The sequence below is a fragment of the Talpa europaea genome (assembly GCF_964194135.1).
Source record: "Talpa europaea genome assembly, chromosome: 9".
Classification (NCBI taxonomy): domain Eukaryota; kingdom Metazoa; phylum Chordata; class Mammalia; order Eulipotyphla; family Talpidae; genus Talpa; species Talpa europaea.
The window spans coordinates 15,240,841-15,264,492 of NC_140076.1; the positions used below are offsets into that span (position 1 = coordinate 15,240,841).

Sequence of the window (23,652 nt, forward strand, 5' to 3'; positions counted from 1 at the left end):
ACTAAGGTGACTAACCCCTAGTGGTTCCTGCCTCCTGGTAGTCACACCTTTGTGTGATCCTCTCCTCTTGAGTTCAGGTGGCACCTGTGACTTGCTGCTAACCTAGGGAATATGGCAAAGGGATGAGATGTCACTCCCCCTACATACATTTGTAAGTTACATTATATAAAACTGTCTTAGCTGACTGGAACTAAAGACTCTCTTCCTGGGCTTGAGGAAATAAGCGGCCATGTTGGAGAAGACCCATGGCAAGGAAATGTGGAAGCTCTAGGAGCTGCAGATGGTCTCTGCAAGCTGAAGGAGGCCTCCAGCCAACAGCCAGTGAAAATTTCAAGCCCTCACAAAGAAATGACAATCTGAATGGACTCACAAGTGTGTTCTTCTCCAGTTGAGTTGAGCTGAGAGAATGCAGCATTGCTGACACCTTGATCGCAGCCTCTGAAGCTCTAAGACAGCCACACCAGTGGCATGAGGAGACTCCCGTGAAATGATGTGTTTCTAAGTAGTTAAACTTGTGGTAATTTGTTACACGGCAGTAGCAAGTGAATCTATTCAGAATTCCTGGAAAACACTGAAATCTTGAGGCATGAACCCTACCTTAGTTGATGCCTAGGAAACCCGGGTCTGGATCACAGATCTAAGTCGGAGGATTCTCTCTCTCTCTCTCTCTCTCTCTCTCTCTCTCTCTCTCTCTCTCTCTCTCTCTCTCTCTCTCCCTCTGTCTTTGTCTCTCTCTGTCTCTCTCTCTCTGTTTCTCTCTCTCTCTCTCTCTCACACACACACACACACACACACACCTGTGAACTTCAAGACAGTAGTTAGGAAGCCCCTGGCTTTCAAGGCAGATTTACCTGTCCCCACCCCCGTTGCCCCTGAAATGCCTGTCCAATCGGTCCTCAGAGACGGTGGAGAGTGGCCTGGAGTTGCCAGAAGAAGATCACCGGGTCCACCACCCAAATCTCGGCGCTCGGCGCGGTGCCCGGCACACGGAGGACGCCCGACCGCAGTGATTTGCTTGCAGACGAGCTGAGCCCGGCGCGCGCGTCCGCTCGGCCGCTGCCCTCCCGTGCGCCGAGGGAGCGGGCGGGGGCCGGGGCCGGGGCCGGGGCGCGGGGCGGGGCGCCATGCCGGGCCCCGGCGGAGGGGGCGCTGCGGCGGGAGGCCGCGCGGGCGGGGGCGGGGCGGGGCGGGGCGGCGGCGGGGCCGCCCCTGCGAGCGAGCGAGCGCGCGCCGAGCGCGCCGCCGCCTCCGCTGCTCGGCCGGGTCCCGGAGCGGAGCGGCGGCCCGCGGGGCGCGGAGCCAGGGCCGCGGCCGGCCGCATGAAGGACTGCGAGTACCAGCAGATCAGCCCCGGGGCCGCCCCGCCGCCCGCCTCCCCCGGGGCGCGCCGTCCCGGGCCCGCCGCGCCCCCCGGCCCGGGCCCCGGGCCCCCGCCGCCCGCCTCCCCCGGGGCGCCGCGCTGGAGCGGCAGCGGCAGCGGGAGCCTCGGCCGCCGGCCGCAGCGCAAGTGGGAGGTGTTCCCGGGCCGCAACCGCTTCTACTGCGGCGGCCGCCTCATGCTGGCCGGCCACGGCGGCGTCTTCGCGCTCACGCTGCTGCTCATCCTCACCACCACCGTCCTCTTCTTCGTCTTCGAGTGAGTCCCGGGCGCGCCGGCCCCCCGCGGCCCATCCCCCGCCCCTGCCGGCGCCCTCGCTCCCGGCCCAGGCATTGCACCCCTGCGGCCCCTTGCAGGGCGCCGCTGCTCGGCGCCTCCCTGCCCCCCTGCGCCCCACCCCACCCCGCACCTGCCGGGCACCCTCCGCTCCCCGCCGGTTCTGGACCTGCGCCCTCCTGGGCCTCCCAGACATGCCCCCGGCCTCGCCAGTCTCCCCGCATCTCGTGTCCGTCGCGCCTGGCCCCCTCCGGGCCTCCTAGCCGGCGCCCTCCCCGGTCCTCGCCGGCACCCCGCCTTCGCCAGCCCCTGCTCTCTCCAGAACGCCACCCGCTCCCGCCGGACCCCGCCCTCCCGGAATCTGCCCCAGGATTCCGCTGCGCCTTGAACGGTCTCCTCGTCCTCACTCACACCCCCTCGCCATCTCTGGTGCACCCCGCGGGCCCCCCAGGTTCTTTCTCATCCCTTGAGCCTACTTTATATCCTTTTCAGACAACTCCTGAATTTCGTCTATGTCCTTTAGCTCTGTGCTCCCCACTGCAGGTCTCCTGGCCTCTTCCCCACTCCTCTAGGGTCCCCTTGGTCATCTCTCTACTCTCAGACACTCCCCGTTACTTTCCCCTCAGTTGTTATCACCGCAGGCCTTTAGGCAATCGCCCTCAAACACTGTGGACGTGTCAGACTTCCTCTCCAGCACACTTCCTGCCCCCCGCCGCTGCCCCAGACAGTCGAGCCCCTGCTTCCCTCTGCCTTCCCTCCCGGCTCTTTCCCTTCTCAGCATCCCCGAGCATCCCTCTGGCCATCCTGTGGCTGGAGCGCTTCAGTGCCTTATTTCTCAAGAGCGCCCAGAGTGCTTTCATGGGACAGCTCATGCTGGCCCCCGCGGGCTTCTGACCTCTTCATATCCTCAGTGACCCAGCAGCGGCTCACATGGCATCTCCATATGGATGCAGGAGGCCGTGCGGTGCCTGTCACCTTTCCAGGGCCATGTATTTGTGTTGGAAGTTTCCTGCTCTACCCTTGGTCCCTGCCTGAGTCTCCTGCTAGTGATCCCTCATGTGCGCTCACACGTGCATGTTCCACACCCACTCCAGACTGCACCCCCCGCCCTCCCAGCGATCCTGTCTCCCTAAATTTTACTGCATGGTTAAGAACTCCATTTCTGGTACCTATGGATGTGGTTCCAGTCCCAGCTTCACCACCCCGTGGGGCAGTCACATCACCTCTCAGAGCTCCCGCTTCCTCATCTTTGAGATGGGGTTTGTATAGCGCCCAAGCCCTGAGGTTGTCAGAAGGGTGGCAAGGATTCATACTTGTGCACTCCGAGCCAGTGGCAGGCACTCATTGCTGGCTCTTGCTCCTGTGGTCTTCCCCAAGAGACGCTTCCCAAGGTCTCCCTAAGGCTGCCACAAAAGCCCCAGCCCCCAGGTAACCTTTCCTGTTGCCAGATCATGGGTCAACAGCCCTGGGTTTCCCCTTGAGTCAAGGTGAGGACTTCCTACAAACTAGCTTCTCAGGGTAGATGAGAAGTTATGTGATAATTTGATAAGCAGAAGTTCTGGGGAGCCCCCTTGTCCCAGCATGGCCCTGAGCTGAGTTTCAGATCCCCCTCCGTGGGCCTGCCCGAGTGGGTGTTTTTAAAGAGCCTTTTCCAGGTCTCCGGGCAGGTCCTTGCAGCCAAGCCAGCAGCCCGGGCAAGAGAAAACAGTGCTGCCCGTGGTGGCCTCCCATGACCCTGCCATGTGAGAGTCAGTCAGTCCAGAAGCAGGACCGCCTCTGGTCTAAGTGACAGATTTGTCCCCAGAGGGGGAGGAAGCGAGGATTTCTAGATTTGGGGAGAGCTTGTGAATCATCTTGCCTTTGCCTCAGCTCCTCCTCAGGGGGTGGTGGAGTTGGCAGAAGGGTTTGGGTTTGGGTTGAGAGCTCACCTGGATTTGGACTGGTGTGAGGCGTGCTGGGGGTGAGGGGCGCTCATAATCTCCCGTTACTCTGGGGGAGGGGAGAGGTGGCTCTCCAGGGCATGTGCTGCTGTGAAGGGTCTTGTTTCATTGTTTGATTTGGTGGGTTTTGTGTAGGGCTTCTAGCTTCTGCTCCTCTTCCCACCTCCACCCAGCAGCCAGAGTGTCCCTTTAATTTAAGTCAGGTCTGGATCCAACCCCATGAGAGCCGGACCCTGCTAAAGAGCCTCCTCTCTGTCTCTGTCGCCTTCCACCAACCCCCTGTGCATTCCCCTCTGGGAGCACTGGCCTCCTTGCACACTCCTGCCTCGGGGCCTTGTATTGCTTGTACCTTTCCTTTGCATAGCCTCACTTTCTCCATCCTTCCCTGACCTGTCCTATAACTAGCTAGCCACTTTCCTTCCTCTTAACCCTGCCCCCCTGACTTACCATTCTTTGAACTCTTGCCACCACCTCACATAAGTACGATACTTGTACTCTTTGTACAAGTAGGCTTCTTGCCTACTTTCTCCATGAGAAAGGAGGCCTTTATTCTCCTTGCTGTTGTATCCTCAGTACCTCGAACAGGGCCTGGTATGTCAGCGGTGCTCAATACAGTAAATATTTGTTGAATGAATGGACAGCGTTTGCTGGAAACCTGCATACCTCAGTCCTGTCTGGTTGGCGGGGTGACCTTGGATCTGGCTGTGGGCCTTGAAGTCCCCTTCACTAAAATCTAGGGGCTAGGACTTGGTACTTCAGAGGATGTCTCAGGTTTCAAGTTTTCTTCATCCCCAAGAAGTCTGGTTGTACGTGAACTGACTTAAGTTGCCATGTGGGTGATGTGGAGGGCCAGTGTGGGGCTCAAACCCAGGAAGCACTGAGATGTGTGGAGCACAACATGGCCCACTTGGAGTTCTTGGCCGTGGCAACCTGCTTCTCAAAGGAAGGACACATCTGGAGGCCAGAACCTCTGAGATGGAGGCTCCAGAAACAGCCTCTAAGTGCCCCTCCTGGAACCTCACCTAATTCAGAGCTCCTGGTGGCTGGTCACCTCCCAAATGGCAGCTCTTGGCCCTCTCAGGTGCCACTCTGGTTCTAGGAGGGAAAGCAGTATAGGAGGGTGGTTAATAGTCTGGGTGGGCCTCAGAGTCAGACCTGTGCACTGGTCTCTGAGCCAGCTAGGGTCAGGCACTGATAGGCTGACTTGGGGGGCCAGCCATTGGGTGACAGTGGCAGGGGCTGAACCACCACCCTCTTTGCCCCACTGCCCTCCACCTGGCTGGCCTTATGCATTGTTCAGATCTGGCCGAGTACTCGTTACGCCCTTCAGCAAGCCTCTCCTGACTGTTCTGCTCTTCCCTCGTCCACCAGAACACTCAAAGGCTATGTGGCAATTCTCTGTTTACATCTCTTTGCCCCACTAGACCCTGAGCCTCATTGAGGGAGCAGAAGGCTCTTGTTCTATTTACTGCTATTCCTGCTGCCTTTTTTTTTTTAATGGTACTTTTTTTTTTTAAAGATTTATTTATTTTTATACAAGAACCGGGTACAGGCCAGATGCATGGGAGGGTGAGAGGATTCACCAGAGACAGAGCACGGAACAGAACAGGCAGACTCATGAAATACACTGCTGAGGGGAGCAGCGGGTGAGACAGGAGAGGTCTGCTTCACCATGTGGGATTCTCGCCGGCCGGCTGGGATCAAACCTGCGCTGCAGAGGCTGCGGACACCTTCACATTGCGGCGCTCAACCGCCTGCGCCACCAGGGAGGCCCTCCTGCTGCCTATTGAGGGCATTACCTGACCCAGAGACCTCAGTAACTGTGGCACAGTGACTGACTGAATGAGTGACCATTGTCATAAATGGTTCAGTCCAGTTAATTGGTAGTGGCTGCCTGAAGCTCTGTCTTTAGGAGGATTCTGAGGCTGTAAACTCAGTGTCGGGGGTCAGAGTGCTGGGATCAATTGATCAGATCTACCATCTGAAAGTGGGCAAAGTGCAAGGATCAGCTAGTGATTTCTGCTTAGGGCCTGGTGGTGGTGGCTGCTAGGCTAACCACACCTGACTGGTACTGTAGGCTTGTGTCCCAGGGAGCCCTCAGGATGTCTGCTCATCTCTCGCTCCCTCTCTCTTTCTAGCTGTCCCTTCCTGGCCCGCCAACTGACCCTTGCCATCCCCATCATTGCTGCCATCCTCTTCTTCTTCGTCATGAGCTGCCTGCTGCAGACAAGTTTCACCGACCCTGGAATCCTGCCCCGGGCCACTGTCTGCGAGGCAGCCGCCCTGGAGAAACAGATCGGTGAGGTTTCTGCTCCAGCCAAAGCTGTGTCCCACAGCTCCATATGCCTTGACTTGAGAGGAGGCCTGATTTTCTCTTCCCACACTGTGCTAAGAACTAAGTGTGTGGAGCTGACACTGGAGTGGAGGAGACAGATGATAAACAAGCAGGAAATGCTAACAAGCAAAGCTGTGGTGGCAGTCAGAATAGTACTGAGAGCTTACTGGGGGGTCAGGCACATAACCTTATTAGATACATGGTCTTACTTAATCCCTTGATAATCTTAGAAGGTGGGTACCATTTTCTTTTACTGTTTAATTAAATCGAGTCTCAGTGAGATTAAGTAAAGTCATCCAAGATCATACAGTGGAAGAGCTGGAGTGAGACCCAAGACAGTCTGACTAGGGCCCCTGCTCTTAAACTAAACATTCACATTCATTCACTCATCAAGCATTTCTTGAGCCCCTATTATGCACCTGGCACTTTTCTAGATGCTGATTTTCTAGATGGTGATTCAGCAGTGAGTAAATCTGACAGTGGCATCTTTGGGACCTTTGGATTCTTTTGTAGCTGACAGTCCAGCAGGAGGAAAAAGATAGTAAACAAACAAACAACTAGGATGTCAGACAGGCAAGAGGAGAGCAGCGAGGGAAGATGAGACCTGGGGTGAAGAGATACGATTTTTTTTTTAAAAAGATTTATATATTTATGCATACAAGAACTGGGGTGTAAGCCAGAGAGGTAAGAGAGGTGAGAGAATTCACCAGAGACAGAGTGGGGAGCAGAACAGGCAGATCGACTGAAATACACTGCTGAGGGGAGCAGCGGGCAAGACAGGAGAGGTCTGCTGCACCTTGTTGGTTGCTCCCTGGCCGGCTGGGGATTGAACTCGTGCTGTAGTGGCTAGCAGTAGCTTGATAGTGCTGTCTTTAACCCCTACGCCACCAGGGAGGCCCAAAAGATATAATTTTATAGGGTATTTAGGGTAGGCCTCGTCAGCAAAGAACTGCAGAGATGAGAGGTTGAGCCATGTGAGCATCTGGGAGATAAGCTAGTTTAGGTGGGGAGTAAGCTAGTTTAGGTGGTCCAGGGAGGCCTCCAGGAGGAGGTGGCACTTGAGATGATCCCTGAATAGTATGTGTCCCAGGGTACTTGTGTCCAAGGAAGCCCATTATTTTGTGATCTGGAAACAGTAACAGCAGGAAGGTCAGGGTGGTCAGAAAGAACTTATGCTTCCTCTCAGACTGCTGTGTGGGTTCCCCTTGATGGCTGGGCACTAAGGTCAGGCCTTAATCTCAGCTTGCTCCACCCCAACTCCTTCCTTCTGAGAAGTGACGTGGGTATTTGCACACCTCAGGGGTTTCCTGTTCGTGGTTGGCTCGTTCCCTTAATAGGGTGGCTTTCAGACAGACTTTTAAATACCCAGCTGGCACAGAAGAGACCTGTGGCCTATAAATGTCAAGGCCTGCTGCATGCCCGCTGGAAGGTATGCCACGAGTGCCCTGGAGCAGCTCCAGAAGCAGGCAGGCGGGGAGACGAGGTCCTCATTCTCTGTCTGTCCTTTGTCCCCTTTCTCTGTCCCCGCCAACTCTCGGCCACACCCTTGGTGCTGTCTTTCTCGCCTACAATCAGTTTCCTTCCTCCTCACACCACTGGGCCACTTGGCCTCCTGGATTCTGCTCCGTCACAGCCCCTCAGTCTGACCCTTCCTTCCAACCTTGGGGGAGATGCAGCAGTAGGCTCCCGTGAGAGATAATTGTGCGGCAGGATTACTATCTGGCTACCTGCAATCCTCTGCCTCCCGAAGCTGTAATCTCCCAGGTCTGGGGAGCACGTGACTGTGTGCTGAGTACCTCCACCCGTTCCCCACCAAATCCTCACAATAGTCTGTTGTGCCGACGTGGAAACTGAGGCAGGGAGTAACAATGGAATGTGCACCTTGCCTCCCAAGCCCCCGCTCTCTCCTCTGAGGAGGTGGCACGGACACGTGCCCAGCCTCGTGTGGCGGCACTGTCTTCATTCTTGTCTCACCTCAAGTGTCCTAGGCGCTGGAAAGCCCTGGTGACCCCAGTTGGACCAGACCTCCCATGGCATGCGCCCAGAGCTCCTTGCCCTTCCTCTTGGCCCGGTGCGGCTTGGTGGGCGTTACATATTTGCCAGGCAGGTCCCACAGCCTTTCCTGGATTGTGAGTGTTTATCCACCTTGTCCTCCACATGGAAGACTCAGGACATTGACCAAATGGACACACCTCTGTGGAGTCCTCCTGGCTTTCCTGGGTGACTGCTGGAGAGAGACTCAGAGCTTCTCTCAGTTGGCATTATGGGTTTTTTCCTCTTGTGTGATAATTCTGTCTGTAGACTCCTGACTGCGGCAGGAAGAGGAAAGGGGCCAGAAATGAATCTGATGTAAACCATGTCTTCTGGTGGTTTCCAGGCTTGCTCAGTCCAAAGTGGAAGGTCTGACCAGTTGCCACAGGTGTGAGACCAGGCTTTGGAAGAGGATCAGAGAAACCAGGAATATGTTCTGCCTGGAGGCTATCGAGAGGCTTCCTGAAGAGGTGCCTTGAGGCAAACTGTAAAGTTTGGGTAGAGTTCAGGTGCAGGAAGGTGTGTGAAGGAAGACCTCTGGGCAGGTGAACAGAGGAGAGGACAGAGTGGGGTGCAGGTGGGGGCCAAGCATGGGACCCCGTGCAGGCCAAATTATGTGGAACACAAGTGCTTCAGAGAATTTTGAAAATTATGGTGGGGTAGAGTCTGTCTTACAAGGCCCTGAATGTCAGGTCAGAGACTTCCACATGAGAACTGTTGCCAAGCCTGCATTGTGGCATCTTTGGGACCTCTGAATTCTCAAACGAACTGGAGTTGGATTTTAGGGTGAAGTCAGGAGGTTTCCAATCTGGGTGAACCATACTTTCTTTTATATTTAAAGATTTATTTATGCATACAAGAACTGGGGTACAGGCCAGAAGTGCGGGGTGTGAGAGGATTCACCAGCAAGAGTGGGAAACAGAACAGGCAGACTGACTTAAATACACTGCTGAGGGGAGCAAGCAGGTGAGACAGAAGAGGTCTGCTACGCTATGTGGGTAGGCTCTGGAAAGCCCTGGCCGCCATCGACTAGTTTTGCAGTGGCTGGTGACAGCTTCATAGTGCTGAGATGTAACCCCTTGCGCCACCAGGGAGGCCCTAAGTAGCTCACTTTTTTTTTTTTTTTTTAGATTTATTTATTTATTTATACAAGCACTGGGTACAGTCAGAAGCATGGGAAGGTGAGAGAATTCACCAGAGCCAGAGTGGGGAGCAGAGCAGGCAGAAGGACCGAAGTACACTGCTGAGGGGAGTAGCAGGCGGCAGGAGAGGTCTGCGTGCCAGGTGGGACCCTCCTCCGGTGGCCGGGGATCGAACCGGTGCTGCAGAGGCTGCAGGCAGCTTCGCAACCCAGCGCTCAACCGCTGCACCACTGGGGAGGCCCAGTAGCTCACTTTTAAATGCATTTTACAAGGGAAATTTATTTCACCCCTGTAGGCAGAAAGCCACTTGTTCTGAATAAAAGATAATCACAAAAGCAATGTTACAGGATTCTTGGTGGTTACAGTTGACTGCCAGAAATAGTCACCATGAGGCCTATGAGGGTGGCAGGCATTAGGCATTAAATGTCGAGACTTTCCCCTTGAGGGAGTCAGAAACTGGAAAGGAAGTTGGAAAGGGAATAACTTTCTCAGAACATGATTCATTGTTGCTTAGTGTCTTGGTCAGGAAGCATCATTTCCCATTTGCCCAGAAACTCCTCCCTGAGGTGCACATACCTGCAGGACCTAGGCCAGCTCCAGCCCACCCTTCCTGCACCTCTACCAGTCCTCTGCTCCCCAGCGCTGGATGCCTCTGTGCCTGTGTCCACCCAGTCCCCTCTGCTGCCCTGCCTGGCGCCACCCCTGGGGAGCGGAGTCCAGCCTCGCTGCTGCTTGTCTTTAGTTCCTCCTTGAATGCTGCCTCCCGCCCCCATCCCACATCTCCCCCCGTGTTCCCGTGGTGGTGAGTTTAGACATAGTAATACACCAGTGACTGGCTGTGGGCTAGACCTCTGCATTAGGTCGCGCTCATTTGTAGCATCATCTCACCAGGTTGATTTGATTATCCAGTGAGGAAACGGGCTCAGAGGTTGAGCTGCTTCCTCAAAGTCACAGGCTAACACATGATGGGGCCAGGCTGCAAATGAGCGCTTGCTGGCCCAGTTACCACCCTTGACTTACAGCCTTACTCAGCCTCTGTAACTACCCACTTTCCCATTCTTGTTATCCGCTCACTCTGCCCTCACGCCGAGCTCTTCCTGTACGCCCAGGCTCACCGCTAAGCCTGTCTGTGGTAAGGGCTCCCCAATCCTTGCAATGAGCAGAAATGGTGAGGATTACAATGACCCAGCACTCAAGAGCTTGGCCACTGTGGCTGACCTTGAGCCAGCCTGGAAGCAGGGGAGACCACAGTGGCCTTCTCCATGGCAGAGGGCCGTAGTCGGGGTCCAGGGGCGTGGGTAGACCTGCAGCCTGCCCTCACTACAGCCCCCTGAACAGCTTATGGCCAACTCCGGGGGCTTCCAGGCCCACTGCTGGGCTTCATCCCCAACTTTGAGGCTCTAGTAGGGTGAAGCCATTCATAGCATTCCCTTGGTTAGGAGAGAGATGTAGGAGAGTCACAGGTATGCAGTGAGGAGGAGCCTTTGCCCTCATTACCACCATGCCAGGGGGTTGGTTTCCCATCTGGAAGGTGGTGGGAGGGCATCACCAGCATGAGGGCACCTTTGACTTCCTGGGGAAAAGCCTGAAGCAGAAAGAGTCCAGGGGTAAGTCTTAGACCCCCTTAGGGCAGGGACAGCATCTCATTATCATTCCTTCTTCAATCTGAACCTGATGAACAAAGCAAGTGTGTCTGACTCATTTATATGTGCTTGTTCCTTACTTGTCCCCCTCTGGCCACCCCCAGGCCTCGAACAGTGTGTGTTTGAAAGACTGATCAAGTGAACGCTTGGAAGACAAGGATTCTAATTCAGCCCCACTGTCTACGATTGGAGGGAAGTCAATTTTCTCGTCTGCAAAATGTGGCATGGCCCCTGGCCCTGCCCAGAGCATTTGTTCTTTCTGTTTCAAGTGAGACAGGAATGTCGGTACACTAGAAAGTTGTTTTTCTCAACTGCAACTTAAGAGATGTGAGCCTCATCATCAGGCATGGACTTGCTCTGGTGCTAAGGAGCTGCTTAGGTAGTAGGGTTTTGAGTCTGAGTCCCAGGTAGTGATTGGTCGACACTGGGACAGCTGCTTGTCTCCCCCGGCCCCGAGTAGGGTTCCGCGTCCCCACAAAGCTCCCTTTGACCCGGCTTACTTAGGGCCCTGCAGTCAGTGACTCGTGCAGCACCCTTGCTCCAGGCTGGCACCTTCTCTGCTCTACTTCCATCTCTTGGCGCCAGAAGGAAGTTGGGTGTGCGGAGCTTCTCTTCCCCTTCCCCAGATTTCTGGAAAGGAGAGAGCCTGGCTGCAGAGACCAGAACTTACTGAGGGGAGTCTCCTCCCTGCCTTGGCAGAGAGGCTTTTGGGACTCACTTAGGAGTTTAGAAACTTTTCTCTTCGTCCCAAGCGGGCCTGTGACTGTTCCTCACTCACAGGTGGGTTTGTTCTGAAGATTTCTTTGTAAATCAATTGTTTGGAATGTAATATTTCATGGAAATAATAACAACAGTAATAATGGCTGATATTTATTAAGCTTTAGCCAGATGCTATACAATTTGCTAAAACTACTTGATGAACTCTCATAATCCCCTTCCCCCGCCCCAACAACACTAGGGTGTGTACATAATTATGCCCCATCTTTTTAGCAGATGAGAGCACAGGGAAGTCGAGTGACTTGACCCATTACACAGCTCATAAGTGGTTGGACCAGTGCCTAGACCTCAGAGACATTGGGAGCAGGAGTGGGGACCCTGAGGCCTATGGGGCAGGATTGGGTTTGGAGTAGGCGCCACAGCTCGGAAAGGGCTAGAGAGTTGTAAGCTCCCGGGAATGGCTTGGGGCCGCCCTCCAGCATCCCCTTCAGCTCTCACGAGAAACCTGTGAGGTTGAGACTATCTTATCTCCTTTTTTCAGAGGAGTAAACCAGGCTCAGAGTTCCTGGAAGGACTTCTGTAAGTAGAAGCAGGGAGCAAAACTAGGACTTGAGCCCAGAGTTCTTAGGCTCTGGAGCCAGTGCCTTGCTGCCCCTCAAGGGAACAGCTACCAGTGCCAGCCTTAATGTGAGCTGGTCACCTGCTCTTAGAGATGCAGCTGTAGGCCCCCACAGGTTGGTGACTTCTCCCGGGGCGCCACTCAAATGGAAGGGGCTGGATTTGAACTCCGGGCCTGCTGAGTCCAAAGCACATTTTCTGTCCTGTCTGCTGCCTTGTAGGTCAGAGACCTGGAACTATTTACACCTATTTACTCCTCAGCGCCTGCTCTGGCGAGGCAGCGTACACACAGCTGTGCCATCACAACTCACCAGACAGGGTGCACAGCAAGGTGGGAGTGGTCAAAGGAGCTGCTGGGGACCAGACCGGGCTCAGTGAGTCCTGGTGAGAGAAGAGAAGAGAAGGGTTTGGGCATAGTGGGAGGAGGCAGGAAGCCCGAGGCTCCAGGGTTTCATGGGGAGGGTGGGAGAAGAGTTGGGATGCAGATTGGCCCAGTTGTGGGGGGCCCAGAAAGCAGAATGAGAGTTTGTACCACACGTTTTTTTCGGGGAGTCCAGTGAGTTTTGAGCTGGGATAATCCTGGAAAGGCGTTGTTTAGAGAATGTGGGAGTTTGTGCAACAGGAGTTGAAAGGCAGGGAGGCGCTGGAAACAGGGAGTCATCTGAGGACGCCTGTTCCCAGATACAGCCTGGCTGGGGTTGGGGTATTAGGAGTGAGGCTGAAGGGTTAGGGAGGAAGAAGAGGACCAGACCTGGCAGCTGGTGGGGCAGGGACGGGGAGAGGGATGGATTTGCAAACACGCCCCACCCTGGGTTCCACCGTCTGCCACTGGCTAACTGTGGCCCTGGGCAAACCCCTCACCTCTCTGGCCCTCTTTTATTATTTATGAACTGAAGGGGTTAGAACAGAGGCTGTCAGCTAAGGGACATTGGGGTATCTGGCATGTGCCAGGAGGTGTGTTATGTGCTCTTTGAGGTTCCTCCCAGCTCTTGACTTGTGCAGAAATAAGGAAGCATGCAGGGGTGAGGAGCACTCATTGTGGCACCTCGTTGCTTACCAGAAGACCTCAAGCCCAAGCTTTGGAAACTTGGGGTCACTTCCTGGTTTGTTGCCCATCAGCTCTCTGGCCTTAGGCAAGTTACTTAACCTCTGTGACGTCTCCTTAGCTGTTACAGGAGATGCTATTAATAACCTTCGTTATCAGGATTGGGGAGGCCTGTGTGCAGAGTGCTCGCATACAGCCAGCGTGAGCGCAGTGTTCGCTTCCCCCTCGCCTTCTTTCTGTGAGCTCAGGGTAGCAGTGCCCACTTCTTATATGTTTGCTTTGTGCCATTTCTCATTTATTTACTCAGTTAATCCTCCTAGCAACCCAGCAGGTGGGTGCTGTTGTTACTCCATGTCCGTGATTGGGGAAACCGAGGCAAGGGGGTAGGGGAGGAGGACGATTTATCACGAGCATCTAGCAGATAGTCTCATCAGGAGAAGCCCAGCGAGGAGGCAGGGCCGGGAGTCACGTGCCGTCCTCCGCGCTAGTCCCCTTGCAAAGGTGAGCAGGAGGCTCAGAGAATTCCGTGAGTACAACCAACCAGTCAGTGGCAAAGCAGGGTTTCAAGTGTGTTCGTTGGCCTCGAACCCCTGCCCTTCCCACCTTGCTGGTTCAAGGAGATGGTCAGGTGTCTAGTTCCATCTTAAACACGCCATGGTTGAGGTGGTGGTGAAACAGCTTTGCAGAAATCTGTTGGGTAGCTGGAAATGTGCAGCCGGAGTCTGCTTGCCACACTGCCTGGATGCCAGGTGCCCGGAATAGCGCCTGGCATGTGACAGGCGTTACGTGAATAATCGTTGGAGGCAAGTGGCCAAACTGGAGATGTCATCTAGGGAATAGATCCAGTGAAGCAATGGTGTGGATCACAGGCTGCTCCGGTGACTGCTGGGATTCTGTCTGGGCAGGAGTGGCTTTTCTGGGGACTTAGGTCCTCGCTGGCCTGGGGTACGGAGAGGCTCAGTGGGTTCAGCTGTGGCTTTGCCACTGTTAGGCCTTGGTTCCTACTTCAGCGATGTACCAGCTACGTGACTTCACACAAGTTATCAGAACCTTTCTTTTTCTTATGTTTTTGCTGAAATATAACAGACTTAACCAATAGTGTACAAAGCACACATGTTCTGTTTGTTGAATGTTCACAAACTAAACAGGCACGTGTGACCAGCACCAGGTGAAGAAAGAGTAAGTGCCACACCCCAGCAGCACCCCTTGCTCCCCTTTCTAACACTGTCTCCCTCCAAGGGCAGCCATGGTCCTGAGGTCCTGACTGCCAATACCATATATGACTTTTACCTGGTTGCACATTTTGTGTCCTTCTGTCTGTGGTTTCTCCTCTTGACGCTGTGCTGAGAGCCACTGATAGGACCGTGAGCAGTTGTGGCTCCTCCATTCGCATGGCTGTAGAAAGTTCCATTGTGTGGATACATGATATTTTAAAATCTAGTCTACTGTGGATGGGCATCTGGGTAGTTCCAGATTTTGGCTGTCATGGGCACCGTCACTGTGAGCATTCTCGGACGTGTCTGCTGGGGCACAGGCACGTTGCTGTGGGGAAGGTGCCTGGAAGTGGGGTTGCTGGCGAGGCACATGTGGGGATGAGCTTCAGGAGTGAGTCCTGAACAGCTTTCCAGAGTCGTCATAGGACTTTTCTAGTTGCTTTACATTTTTGCCAACATTTGATATTTTTAATTTTTTTGTTTTAGCCAGTCTGGTGCGTTATGTAGTGGGTAGCATATTGCAGTTTCAGTTTGCATTTCTTTGATGACTAATGAGTGTTAAGTACTTTTTCACGTGTTTATCGGCCTCTTTGGATAGCCTCTCTTGTGAAATGGGTGTTGGAATCTTTTGTCCACATTTGATTTTAGCCGCCTTTTCTTACAGATTTAGGAGCATTCTTTTGGTAGTCTGACTACAAATCCTTTGTCCCTTGTCAGACAGATATATTATAAATATCTTCTACTCAGAAGATTGTCTTTATATCCTTTTAATGATCTTGAGATAAACAAAAGTTCTTAATTCTCATCGAATACAGTTTATCCAATTGCTTTTTTATGGTTAGCTCCTATGTATGTTGTTGTTTTTTTTTTAAGGTTTATTTATTTATGCATACAAGAACTGGGGTGTAGGCCAGAGGTGTGGGGGTGGGGGGCGGTGAGAGGATTAGGCAGATCTACTGAAATACACTGCTGAGGGGGAGCAGCAGGCGAGACAGAAGAGGTGTGCTGCGCCATGTGGGTCACCTCCCTGGCTGGGGCTTGAACTCATGCTGCAGTGGCTGCGGATAGCTTCATAGTGCTGTGACTTAATGCCTTGTGCCACCAGGAATGCCCTGTATGTTGTTTAAGAAATTAAGAGAACTGTCCATTCCAGAGTCATTAAATCATCCTCATATATTTTTTATCCAATTTTGCATTTAGAGCTGCAGTCTGTCTGTAATTAAACTTGTGTTTATTGGGCAGCAGGCTTGCAAATATATCTTTCCCCAATTGTGTATCCAGTGGATCCAGCACCATTTATTGGACGAGGACCATCTTCATGGCATCTCAGCAGTCACCTTTGTCATAAATGAACCACATGATCACATACATGTTGAGTCAGTCCTGGGCACTCTTTTTGTCCCTGGTGTCTAAATCATGTTGTTTTGAGTACTGCAGCTTTATCCTAAGTCTTAGAGTGCCCTGCTTTCTTCTTCAAGAGTGGGCCTCCCTGGTGGCACAGCAGGTTGAGTGCCATGCTGTGAAGCTGTCCACAGCCTCTGCTGTGCGGGTTCAATTCCCGGCCGGCCAGGGAGAAACCCACGTGGTGTGGCAGACCTCACCAGTTGCGCCTGCTGCTCCGCTTAGCAGTGTCTTTGGTCCGTCTGCCTGTTCTGCTCCCCGCTGTGTCTCTGGTGAATCCCCTCACCCTCTCGCGCCTCTGACTGTACCCCAGTTCTTGTATAAATAAATAAATCTTTAAAAAAAAAAAAGAGTGCCTAGGCTATTCTTGCATTTCATATGAATTTTAGAATGAGTTTGTCACTTTCCACCTAGACCAAAAAAACCCAATTGGGATTATGTTGATTGTATAGATTAGGGGGAATAAGTCCTTTTCTTATATTGAATCTTCTAATTTATGAATGTGGTTTATCTATATTTCTTTTTTTCTTATGAAAAGTTTCAAACATATAGGAAAATTGGAAGAATCACAAATTCCTTTATGTTCACCATCTAGATTTAATAGTTATTAGTGTATCTTACTTGTGTCGTATAAATATTTCTTAATAGGGCCTCCCCGGTGGCGCAGCGGTTGGGCGCTGGGTTGCGAGGCTGCCCGCGGCCTCTGCGGCGCCGGTTCGATCCCCGGCTGCTCCCCGGCCACCGGAGGAGGGTCCCACATGGCGCGCAGACCTCTCCTGCCGCCCGCTGCTCCCCTCAGCAGTGTACTTCGGTCCTTCTGCCTGCTCTGCTCTCCGCTCTGGCTCTGGTGAATTCTCTCACCCTCCCGCGCTTCTGACTGTACCCAGTGCATGTATAAACAAAAACAAACAAATAAAGAAAGAAAGAAAATATGCCTCTATATTAAAAAAAAATCTTTAAAATAAATAAATAAATAAATAAATATTTCTTAATAAACGATTTCATAGTAAATAATAGACATCATAGATGTCTGTCTTGCCTGCTGCTCCCCCTCAGCAGATACTTTACCCATTAGTACTAAAACATGTGGCTTCAAAATCTAAGGACAGGGCCCCCCTGGTGGCGGAAGGGGTTAAGATGCAACCTATGAAACTATCCACAACTACTGCAGCACGAGTTCGATTTCTGGCCAGGGAGCAGACCTCTCCTGTCACACCTGCTGCTTCCTTCAGCAGTGTATTTTAGTCAATCTATCTGTTCTGTTCCTTACTCTGTCTCTGGTGAATCCTCTCACCATCACCTCTGCCACACCTCTGACCTGTACCCCAGTTCTTGTATACATAAAACAAAAAACAAAATCCAAGGATAGACCATAAACAGATGACTGGATCAAGAAAATGTGGTACATACACAGTAGAATATTACTCAGCAATCAGAAATGATAAACTCATAACATTTGTGGCAGCATGGATGGAGCTGGAAGGGATTATGCTCAGTAAAATAAATCAGGAGAGGGCCTCCCCGGTGGCGCACCGGTTGAGCGCTGGGTTGCGAAGCTGCCCGCAGCCTCCGCAGCGCCGGTTCAATCCCCGGCTGCTCCCCAGCCACCGGAGGAGGGTCCCACATGGCGCGCAGATCTCTCCTGCCGCCCGCTGCTGCCCTCAGCAGTGTACTTCAGTCCTTCTGCCTGCTCTGCTTCCCGCTCTGGTTCTGGTGAATTCTCTCACCCTCCCGCGCTTCTAACTGTACCCAGTGCATGTATAAATAAATAAAATAGATAAATAAATAGATAATCTAAAAAAAAAATAAATCAGGAGAGAGAGAAATGCCAGGTGGTTTTACTTACATATGGACTATAGAGAAACCAAATAGTCAAACAAAGACAGACCATAAATCCTATCCTTAAAAGCTGACCAGAGACCTGAGGCATCCAAGAGGGAAGGGAGAGGAAGAGGGATGAGAAGGGGCGTGGAGAACACATTGGACCATGCAGAGGACTGGGTGCTTTGGTGGTGCAAGAGCTACGATGACCACACCTGAGGGGAGCAGTCCTGTATTGTCAGAATGTTAACAGTGATGGAAAACAATAGTACCTCATTAATTAAAAAAATATATATAAGGACAGTCTTCTGCGTAACTACAGCTCCATTTTCACACCTTGGGAAATGAGTAGTTCTATCATTTCTAATCTATAGTCACATTTCTCCAGTTGCCCTCCAAATTACTTTTGTTGCTGTGTTTTGTTTTTTGAAACAGGATCCAATCTCAGACCATGTGTTACATCTAAGTTAAACATCTCTTTTAACTTAGAACAATCTCTCTTTTTGTAAGGGACCGAGACTTTTGCTAAAGATCAGACTTGTGATGTTGTAGATGGCCCACGTTCTGGAGCTAATTATTTCCTTGTGGCTTTATTTACTTTGTTCGTTTGGTCTCCTGAACCTCCTAGAATCTGAAACCAGTGCCAGGCTTAATTAGCTGCAGATAAACCTCACTAAGCCTGCCTGGAGTCTCCTGCTCTGGCAGCCCTTCTCAGAGCTGCGGAAGGCGAAGGGCGTGTGAGTAGGTATGTGAAGCTTTAGCACAGATACACAGCAAATCCCAGTAAGTCACAGCAGCTCTTAAAATTGGTCCTGATCTTAGGCCAACATCTTTTTTTATTTTTAAAGATTTATTTTTATTTATTTATGCATAGAAGAACTGGGGCATAGGCCAGAGGTACGGAGGGTGAGAGGATTCACCAGAGGCAGAGTGGGGAGCAGAACAGGTGGATCTACTGAAATACACTGCTGAGGGGAGCAGTGGGCAAGAGAGGAAAAAGGTCTGCTGCGCCATGTGGGTTAGTTAGCTCCCTCACCGGGGATCGACCTCAGGCCGCAGTGGCAGGCAATAGCTTGATAGCACTGAGACCTTAACCCTGTGCCGTCAGGGAGGCCCGGGCTAGCATCTTACCTCAATTTTCATGCCCAGAAACACTTTCCCCAAGTCTTCTCTTGTCTCAGCCAGATGGCAGTGGCTTCCCCCTGCTGGGGTACCTCAATCTGGGCTGCTTGGACACCCAAATCTTTCTCTCCTCCTGCTCTCAGACAACACAGGAAGTTCCACGTACCGGCCACCTCCTCGGACCCGGGAGGTGATGATCAACGGGCAGATGGTGAAGCTGAAGTACTGCTTCACCTGCAAGATGTTTCGGCCCCCGCGGACCTCACACTGCAGTGTCTGTGACAACTGTGTGGGTGAGTGCGAGGTAGCAGGGAACGTGTGGGGATCCTGAGAGAACTGGAGTCCTGGAGGCAGGAGAGAAGTATTCTGAGTAGAGGCCATAGGGAGGGGTTCTGGACGTGACCAGTGGTGTGTTTCAGCCTAGGACTGGTGGACTCCTTCTCCCAGCTCTGAAGTAGGAGGCAGACACAGAGGGCCTTGGGAGACCCCCCAGCCCAGTCCTTAGCAGGCCCAGGTTCCAAGGAAGCAGAGACCAGAGCAGTAACATTCTCCTTCAGTTTGGGCCAGAAAGAATATTTACTATGCAGGGACTCAGGAAAAGCAATACTGAAATGTTGATTCGATTTCGAGTTCGGGAAGGGACAAGTTGCTGGTCAAAGGAGTTGGAGCTCATGAGGTGGAGAGGATGTAGCTCCTGAACCATAACTGCAGTGGTTGCTGGGGAACCAGAGGCTGTTTTGTCCCCTTTCTCCGCTCTCCAGAGGTTAGGCAGCTCTGATGGGGACCGAGGGTGTGCCCCTGGGAACGTGTTGAGAGGGAAACTGCGCAGGGACCCAGGTGAACTGAGCCATGGTGACTGTGCACCTTCCCCAGGGCAGTGAGCTCATCGTGCTCATTCAGCACTCCCCGAGCAGAGTGAGGAACACCCCATGACGCCAGCAGCAGAGAGTGGGTGACTCAGTGGGCGTTGTTCATCCTGAGAGTCTGCCCCACCCACCCCCTGCAGAGGGTACTAGCCTCAGCTCAAGGCCTGCAGTGGACTTGTGAGCCGCATTCCCACAGGGCACTTTCCTCCCAGCATGGCATGGTTGGTTCTACCCTCAGGGACAGCATGCTAATGCGAGCGCATCCCTCTGACTGGGCCTCCGATGACAGCTGATGAGTTACATAGTGGCTCAGCCCCTCCCTGCACCTCTAGTGTTAGGCTGTGGCCTGGGTCATAGGCCAGGCAGCAAATGCTCACTGGGATCTTCTGGGCATCTGCTGGACCCCAGGATTGATTCACTGTGAAGCCAAAAGAGGCCCCCACATGGAGCTTACAATTGATCAGGAGTAACTGATCAGTCCAGTAATTATAAATAAATACACGCACAGGCAAAGTGCCACAGAAGATAAGTGACCAGCGGACACAGGTAGATAATAGGGGTCTCCACCTAGACTGGATTGGAGGAGACATAAAGAAAGGGCTTTGAGGCTGAGATGGTGAAGAGTGAGGGAGGAATGTGCAGGCGGTGGGAGCCATCAGCGAAGGACTGGAGCAGGTTGTGTCTGAGGAACTGAGAGCGGAGAGTGGAGGAGGGAGGAGGGCACCAGCTGTGGTGTGAGGCCTGTAAGCATCTGTGCTGGTGGCAGGCGAGGCCGCACTCACCATGTCCTCTCACCCTTGTCAGAACGGTTTGACCATCACTGCCCCTGGGTGGGCAACTGTGTGGGGAGACGGAACTACCGCTTCTTCTACGCGTTTATTCTCTCCCTCTCCTTCCTGACGGCCTTCATCTTCGCCTGCGTGGTCACCCACCTGACGCTGCGTGAGTTGAGGGTGGGGGCGGGGTGGGGTGGGGAGGAGGGTGCCCGGCCAGTGACCTCACCAAGGTCAGGAGGCGGTGGTTGCCATCTCTGAGCATGCCCTCTAATGTGTCTTCCTCCCCAGGCTCTCAGGGAAGCAACTTCCTCGCCACTCTGAAGGAGACACCAGCGAGATATCCTTTGTCAGCTAGTGGTCACCTCAGGGGAGACTGAGGCCCCTTCACTGGGATGGGTCCCCTTACCTCATCCTGTGAACACTGGGGAGTGGTGTAGAAATGAATCCCATATACACGCTGCTTCTGGTCATGTTCAGGTTAGAGCTGATCCTAAACGGACTCTCGGAGGCTGTGGCTTCCCTTATGTCGCACACTCTCTGGAGCACGTCTGTGTTGATCTTGGTGCTTAGAACCCTACCATCCATCACCCTGGGCTCATCCTACTCTTTTTTTTTTTTTTTTTTAAGATTTATTTATTTATACAAGCACTGGGTACAGTCAGAAACGCGGGAGGGTGAGAGAATCCACCATAGCCAGAGCGGGGAACAGAACAGGCAGACTGATGAAATACACTGCTGAGGGGAGTAGTGGGCATGGCAGGAGAGGTCCACATACCTTGTGGGACCCTTGCTGGCAGCCGGGGATTGAACCGGCGCTACAGAGGCCGCAGGAAGCTTCGCAGCCCAGCGCTCAACTGCTGTGCCACCGGGAGGCCCCTCATCCTACTCTTGAGGGGGTTCCTGAGCCCTCCTTGGGGCCCTGGGAGTGATCCTATTGAGAAGTGATGCTGGGGTCACAGGCAGGGTACGAACTTCCTTCCTTCCTGGGGAAACAGCTCCCCAGAAGATAGGCGCTAGACCGGTGTGTCATGCGCCCCCGGGCATGGGAGGAGACTCCTGCTCTGATCCCCATGTGGGTCCTTGACTGTGCTCACCGTGCTGGAGTTGGTGATCTGCTTCTTCTCCATCTGGTCCATCTTGGGCCTCTCAGGGTTTCACACTTACCTCGTCGCCTCCAACCTGACAACCAATGAAGATGTGAGTAAGGCTGGGGCAGCCCTTCGTTCCCTGGTGGGGTCCTGGGTGCTAGCTATGCAGGAGGATACTAGAAGCTAAGCAGAAAGCAGTGTTGGGGCCAAAAAGGCTTGGAAAACTCTGGATCAGAAGGTGCTAAACTCAGTGCCTGCAGCAGCCACTTCGCAGAGCTGCAGATGGACAGATCCCACCTTCCGCTCTGGCATTGCTACCAAGGTCCTCTTTTTCAAACAAGGATTGAAATTCAGAGAAGTATTGATTTGTCGAGGGTCATGCAAGACTCAGGGTTCACAGCCAGGTCTGAGCCCCTGCCCTTGGACCACCCTCCCTGCCAGGTGGCTGGCCAGAGATGGGAGGGTGCACCCAAAGAGTTTCCTTTGGAGACTTCTGGCTCATCTATTTCCTTGGTTAAAGACATGTCCCCTGCAATAGACTAGTCAGAACTGGCTTCAGAATGTGTTGGGTTTCCCCACCTCTAGGCTCCCCTTGTAGAAAAGTACATTGCAGGCAGTACCTGACTCAGACCTCCTTCCTGCTTGCAGATCAAAGGCTCATGGTCCAGCAAGAGGGGCGGTGAGACCTCCGTCAATCCCTACAGCCATAAAAGTGTTATCACCAACTGCTGCGCTGTGCTCTGTGGCCCCCTACCTCCCAGGTAAGCCAGTGGGTACAGAGGAGAGGGTACAGGGCCCACCCCAGCCACACTTCTCAAAAGTTCTGGACATCAGCAGACCAGTCCCCACGCCACAAGCGCCCTCTCTGTCCACCACCCCCTGCTGAATGTATTCAGGACACTTTTTGTGGAAAGGGATTCTGTGGTGAGTTAGAAATTTTAATCACATGCTCATTGTAGAAAAAAGTTCAAAATATAAAGAGGATTACATATTCCGCTGCCCCCTCTGTCCCGACACCAGGAGGCGCCAGAGCGCCAGAACTGGAGTTAAATTGCAATGGACACTGCAGGAACAAGACTTCCCATGTCGCTGCCCGATATGCTTGTCACTCATCCTGCCCCTGGGGTCAGTCAGGGCAGTGGGAATTTCACTGTTTCCAGAGGCCCTTTCATCCTTGCCTTTCCCGTTATCTGCAACCAGAAAAAAAGGTGGGCCAGTTTGAGTTAACAGTAAACAAATCCTGTGGCTGAAAGTCCGTAGTGTAGAGAGGACCCTACAGGAAGGGGAGGACCTTGAGCTCCCAAATGGAGCACAGCTCTCTTGCCTCACCTCTCTAGGGCTGGGTCCTGGCTGGGGATGGACTCTGCCAACCAGCCCCCAGCCTGGGACTCTGGTGTCGGGCAGGGCCCTCACATGTTCTCCCCCTTTGTGACTGGAAGCCTGATTGACCGGAGGGGATTTGTGCAGTCCGACACCATGTTGCCCTCGCCCATCAGAAGTGACGAGCCCACCTTCGGAGCCAAGCCCGACGCCAGCATGGTAGGAGGCCACCCCTGATCCAGGCTCAGTCCTTGCCACCCGCTGGCCGGTCCGCCCCTGCGCACTCACCTGCCGGGAACCTCCTCATGCCACCTGAGGGATGCAGAGCTGCCAAAGACTCCAGTCTTTTCGTATTTATTTCCCACCCTGCGTGGCTTTTCCCACCCCGTTCTGTGGCTGTATCCTCTGCTCCCCAAACCCAGGTTCCCAAAACCTTAGGCCCTAGATCCTCTCCACTGATAAGTGGCAAGAGCGATAAGAAAGAGGCCAAAGCCTTGAGCCCACCCAGGGGAACCACACCAGGGGTCTGCTGTGTCGCGTGAGCCCTGTGTGAGTGAGGGGTGGACTGAGTGTGGCATCTCCCAGTGAGGGGAGCTGCTGGGCCCTGCCGAGCCAGGGTCCCGAGGCGAAGCAGGACCAGTGAGCAGTCAGCTCTAGACAGCAGGCTGTGGGAGCGGGTGCCCCCGTGTGCTGCTTTGGTTTGTGGGCTCCATCCTTTTTATGATGGTCATCATTTGTTCTTCCGTTTTTTAGATTTTTGTTGTTTGTTTTCGTCTGGAGTTGTCCAATAGGGTAGACCTGGAGTTCCAGGGCGAGAAGCAGAGGTGGGGGTGGGGTGGGGGGAGCAGCCTGTATCCGAGGAAGCCAGACCAGCCAGCCAGGATCCCCAGACTCAGCCTCTGCCTGATTCCTGGGTGGC

At 53.3% G+C, this 23,652-nt stretch overlaps 1 protein-coding gene across 1 annotated transcript; it reads left to right on the forward strand.

Annotated features, from left to right (window-relative positions):
• Nucleotides 1-1,319: 1,319 nt before the first annotated feature.
• Nucleotides 1,320-22,970, forward strand: ZDHHC18 (zDHHC palmitoyltransferase 18; the record flags this gene model as incomplete). Its single annotated transcript, XM_084242729.1, has 8 exons — nt 1,320-1,636; nt 5,733-5,893; nt 18,827-18,976; nt 20,354-20,491; nt 20,614-20,662; nt 21,420-21,522; nt 22,062-22,174; nt 22,853-22,970. 8 exons carry the CDS (start codon nt 1,320-1,322, stop codon nt 22,968-22,970), a joined length of 1,149 nt encoding a protein of 382 aa, XP_084098855.1.
• Between the last annotated feature and the right edge of the window lie 682 nt (nt 22,971-23,652).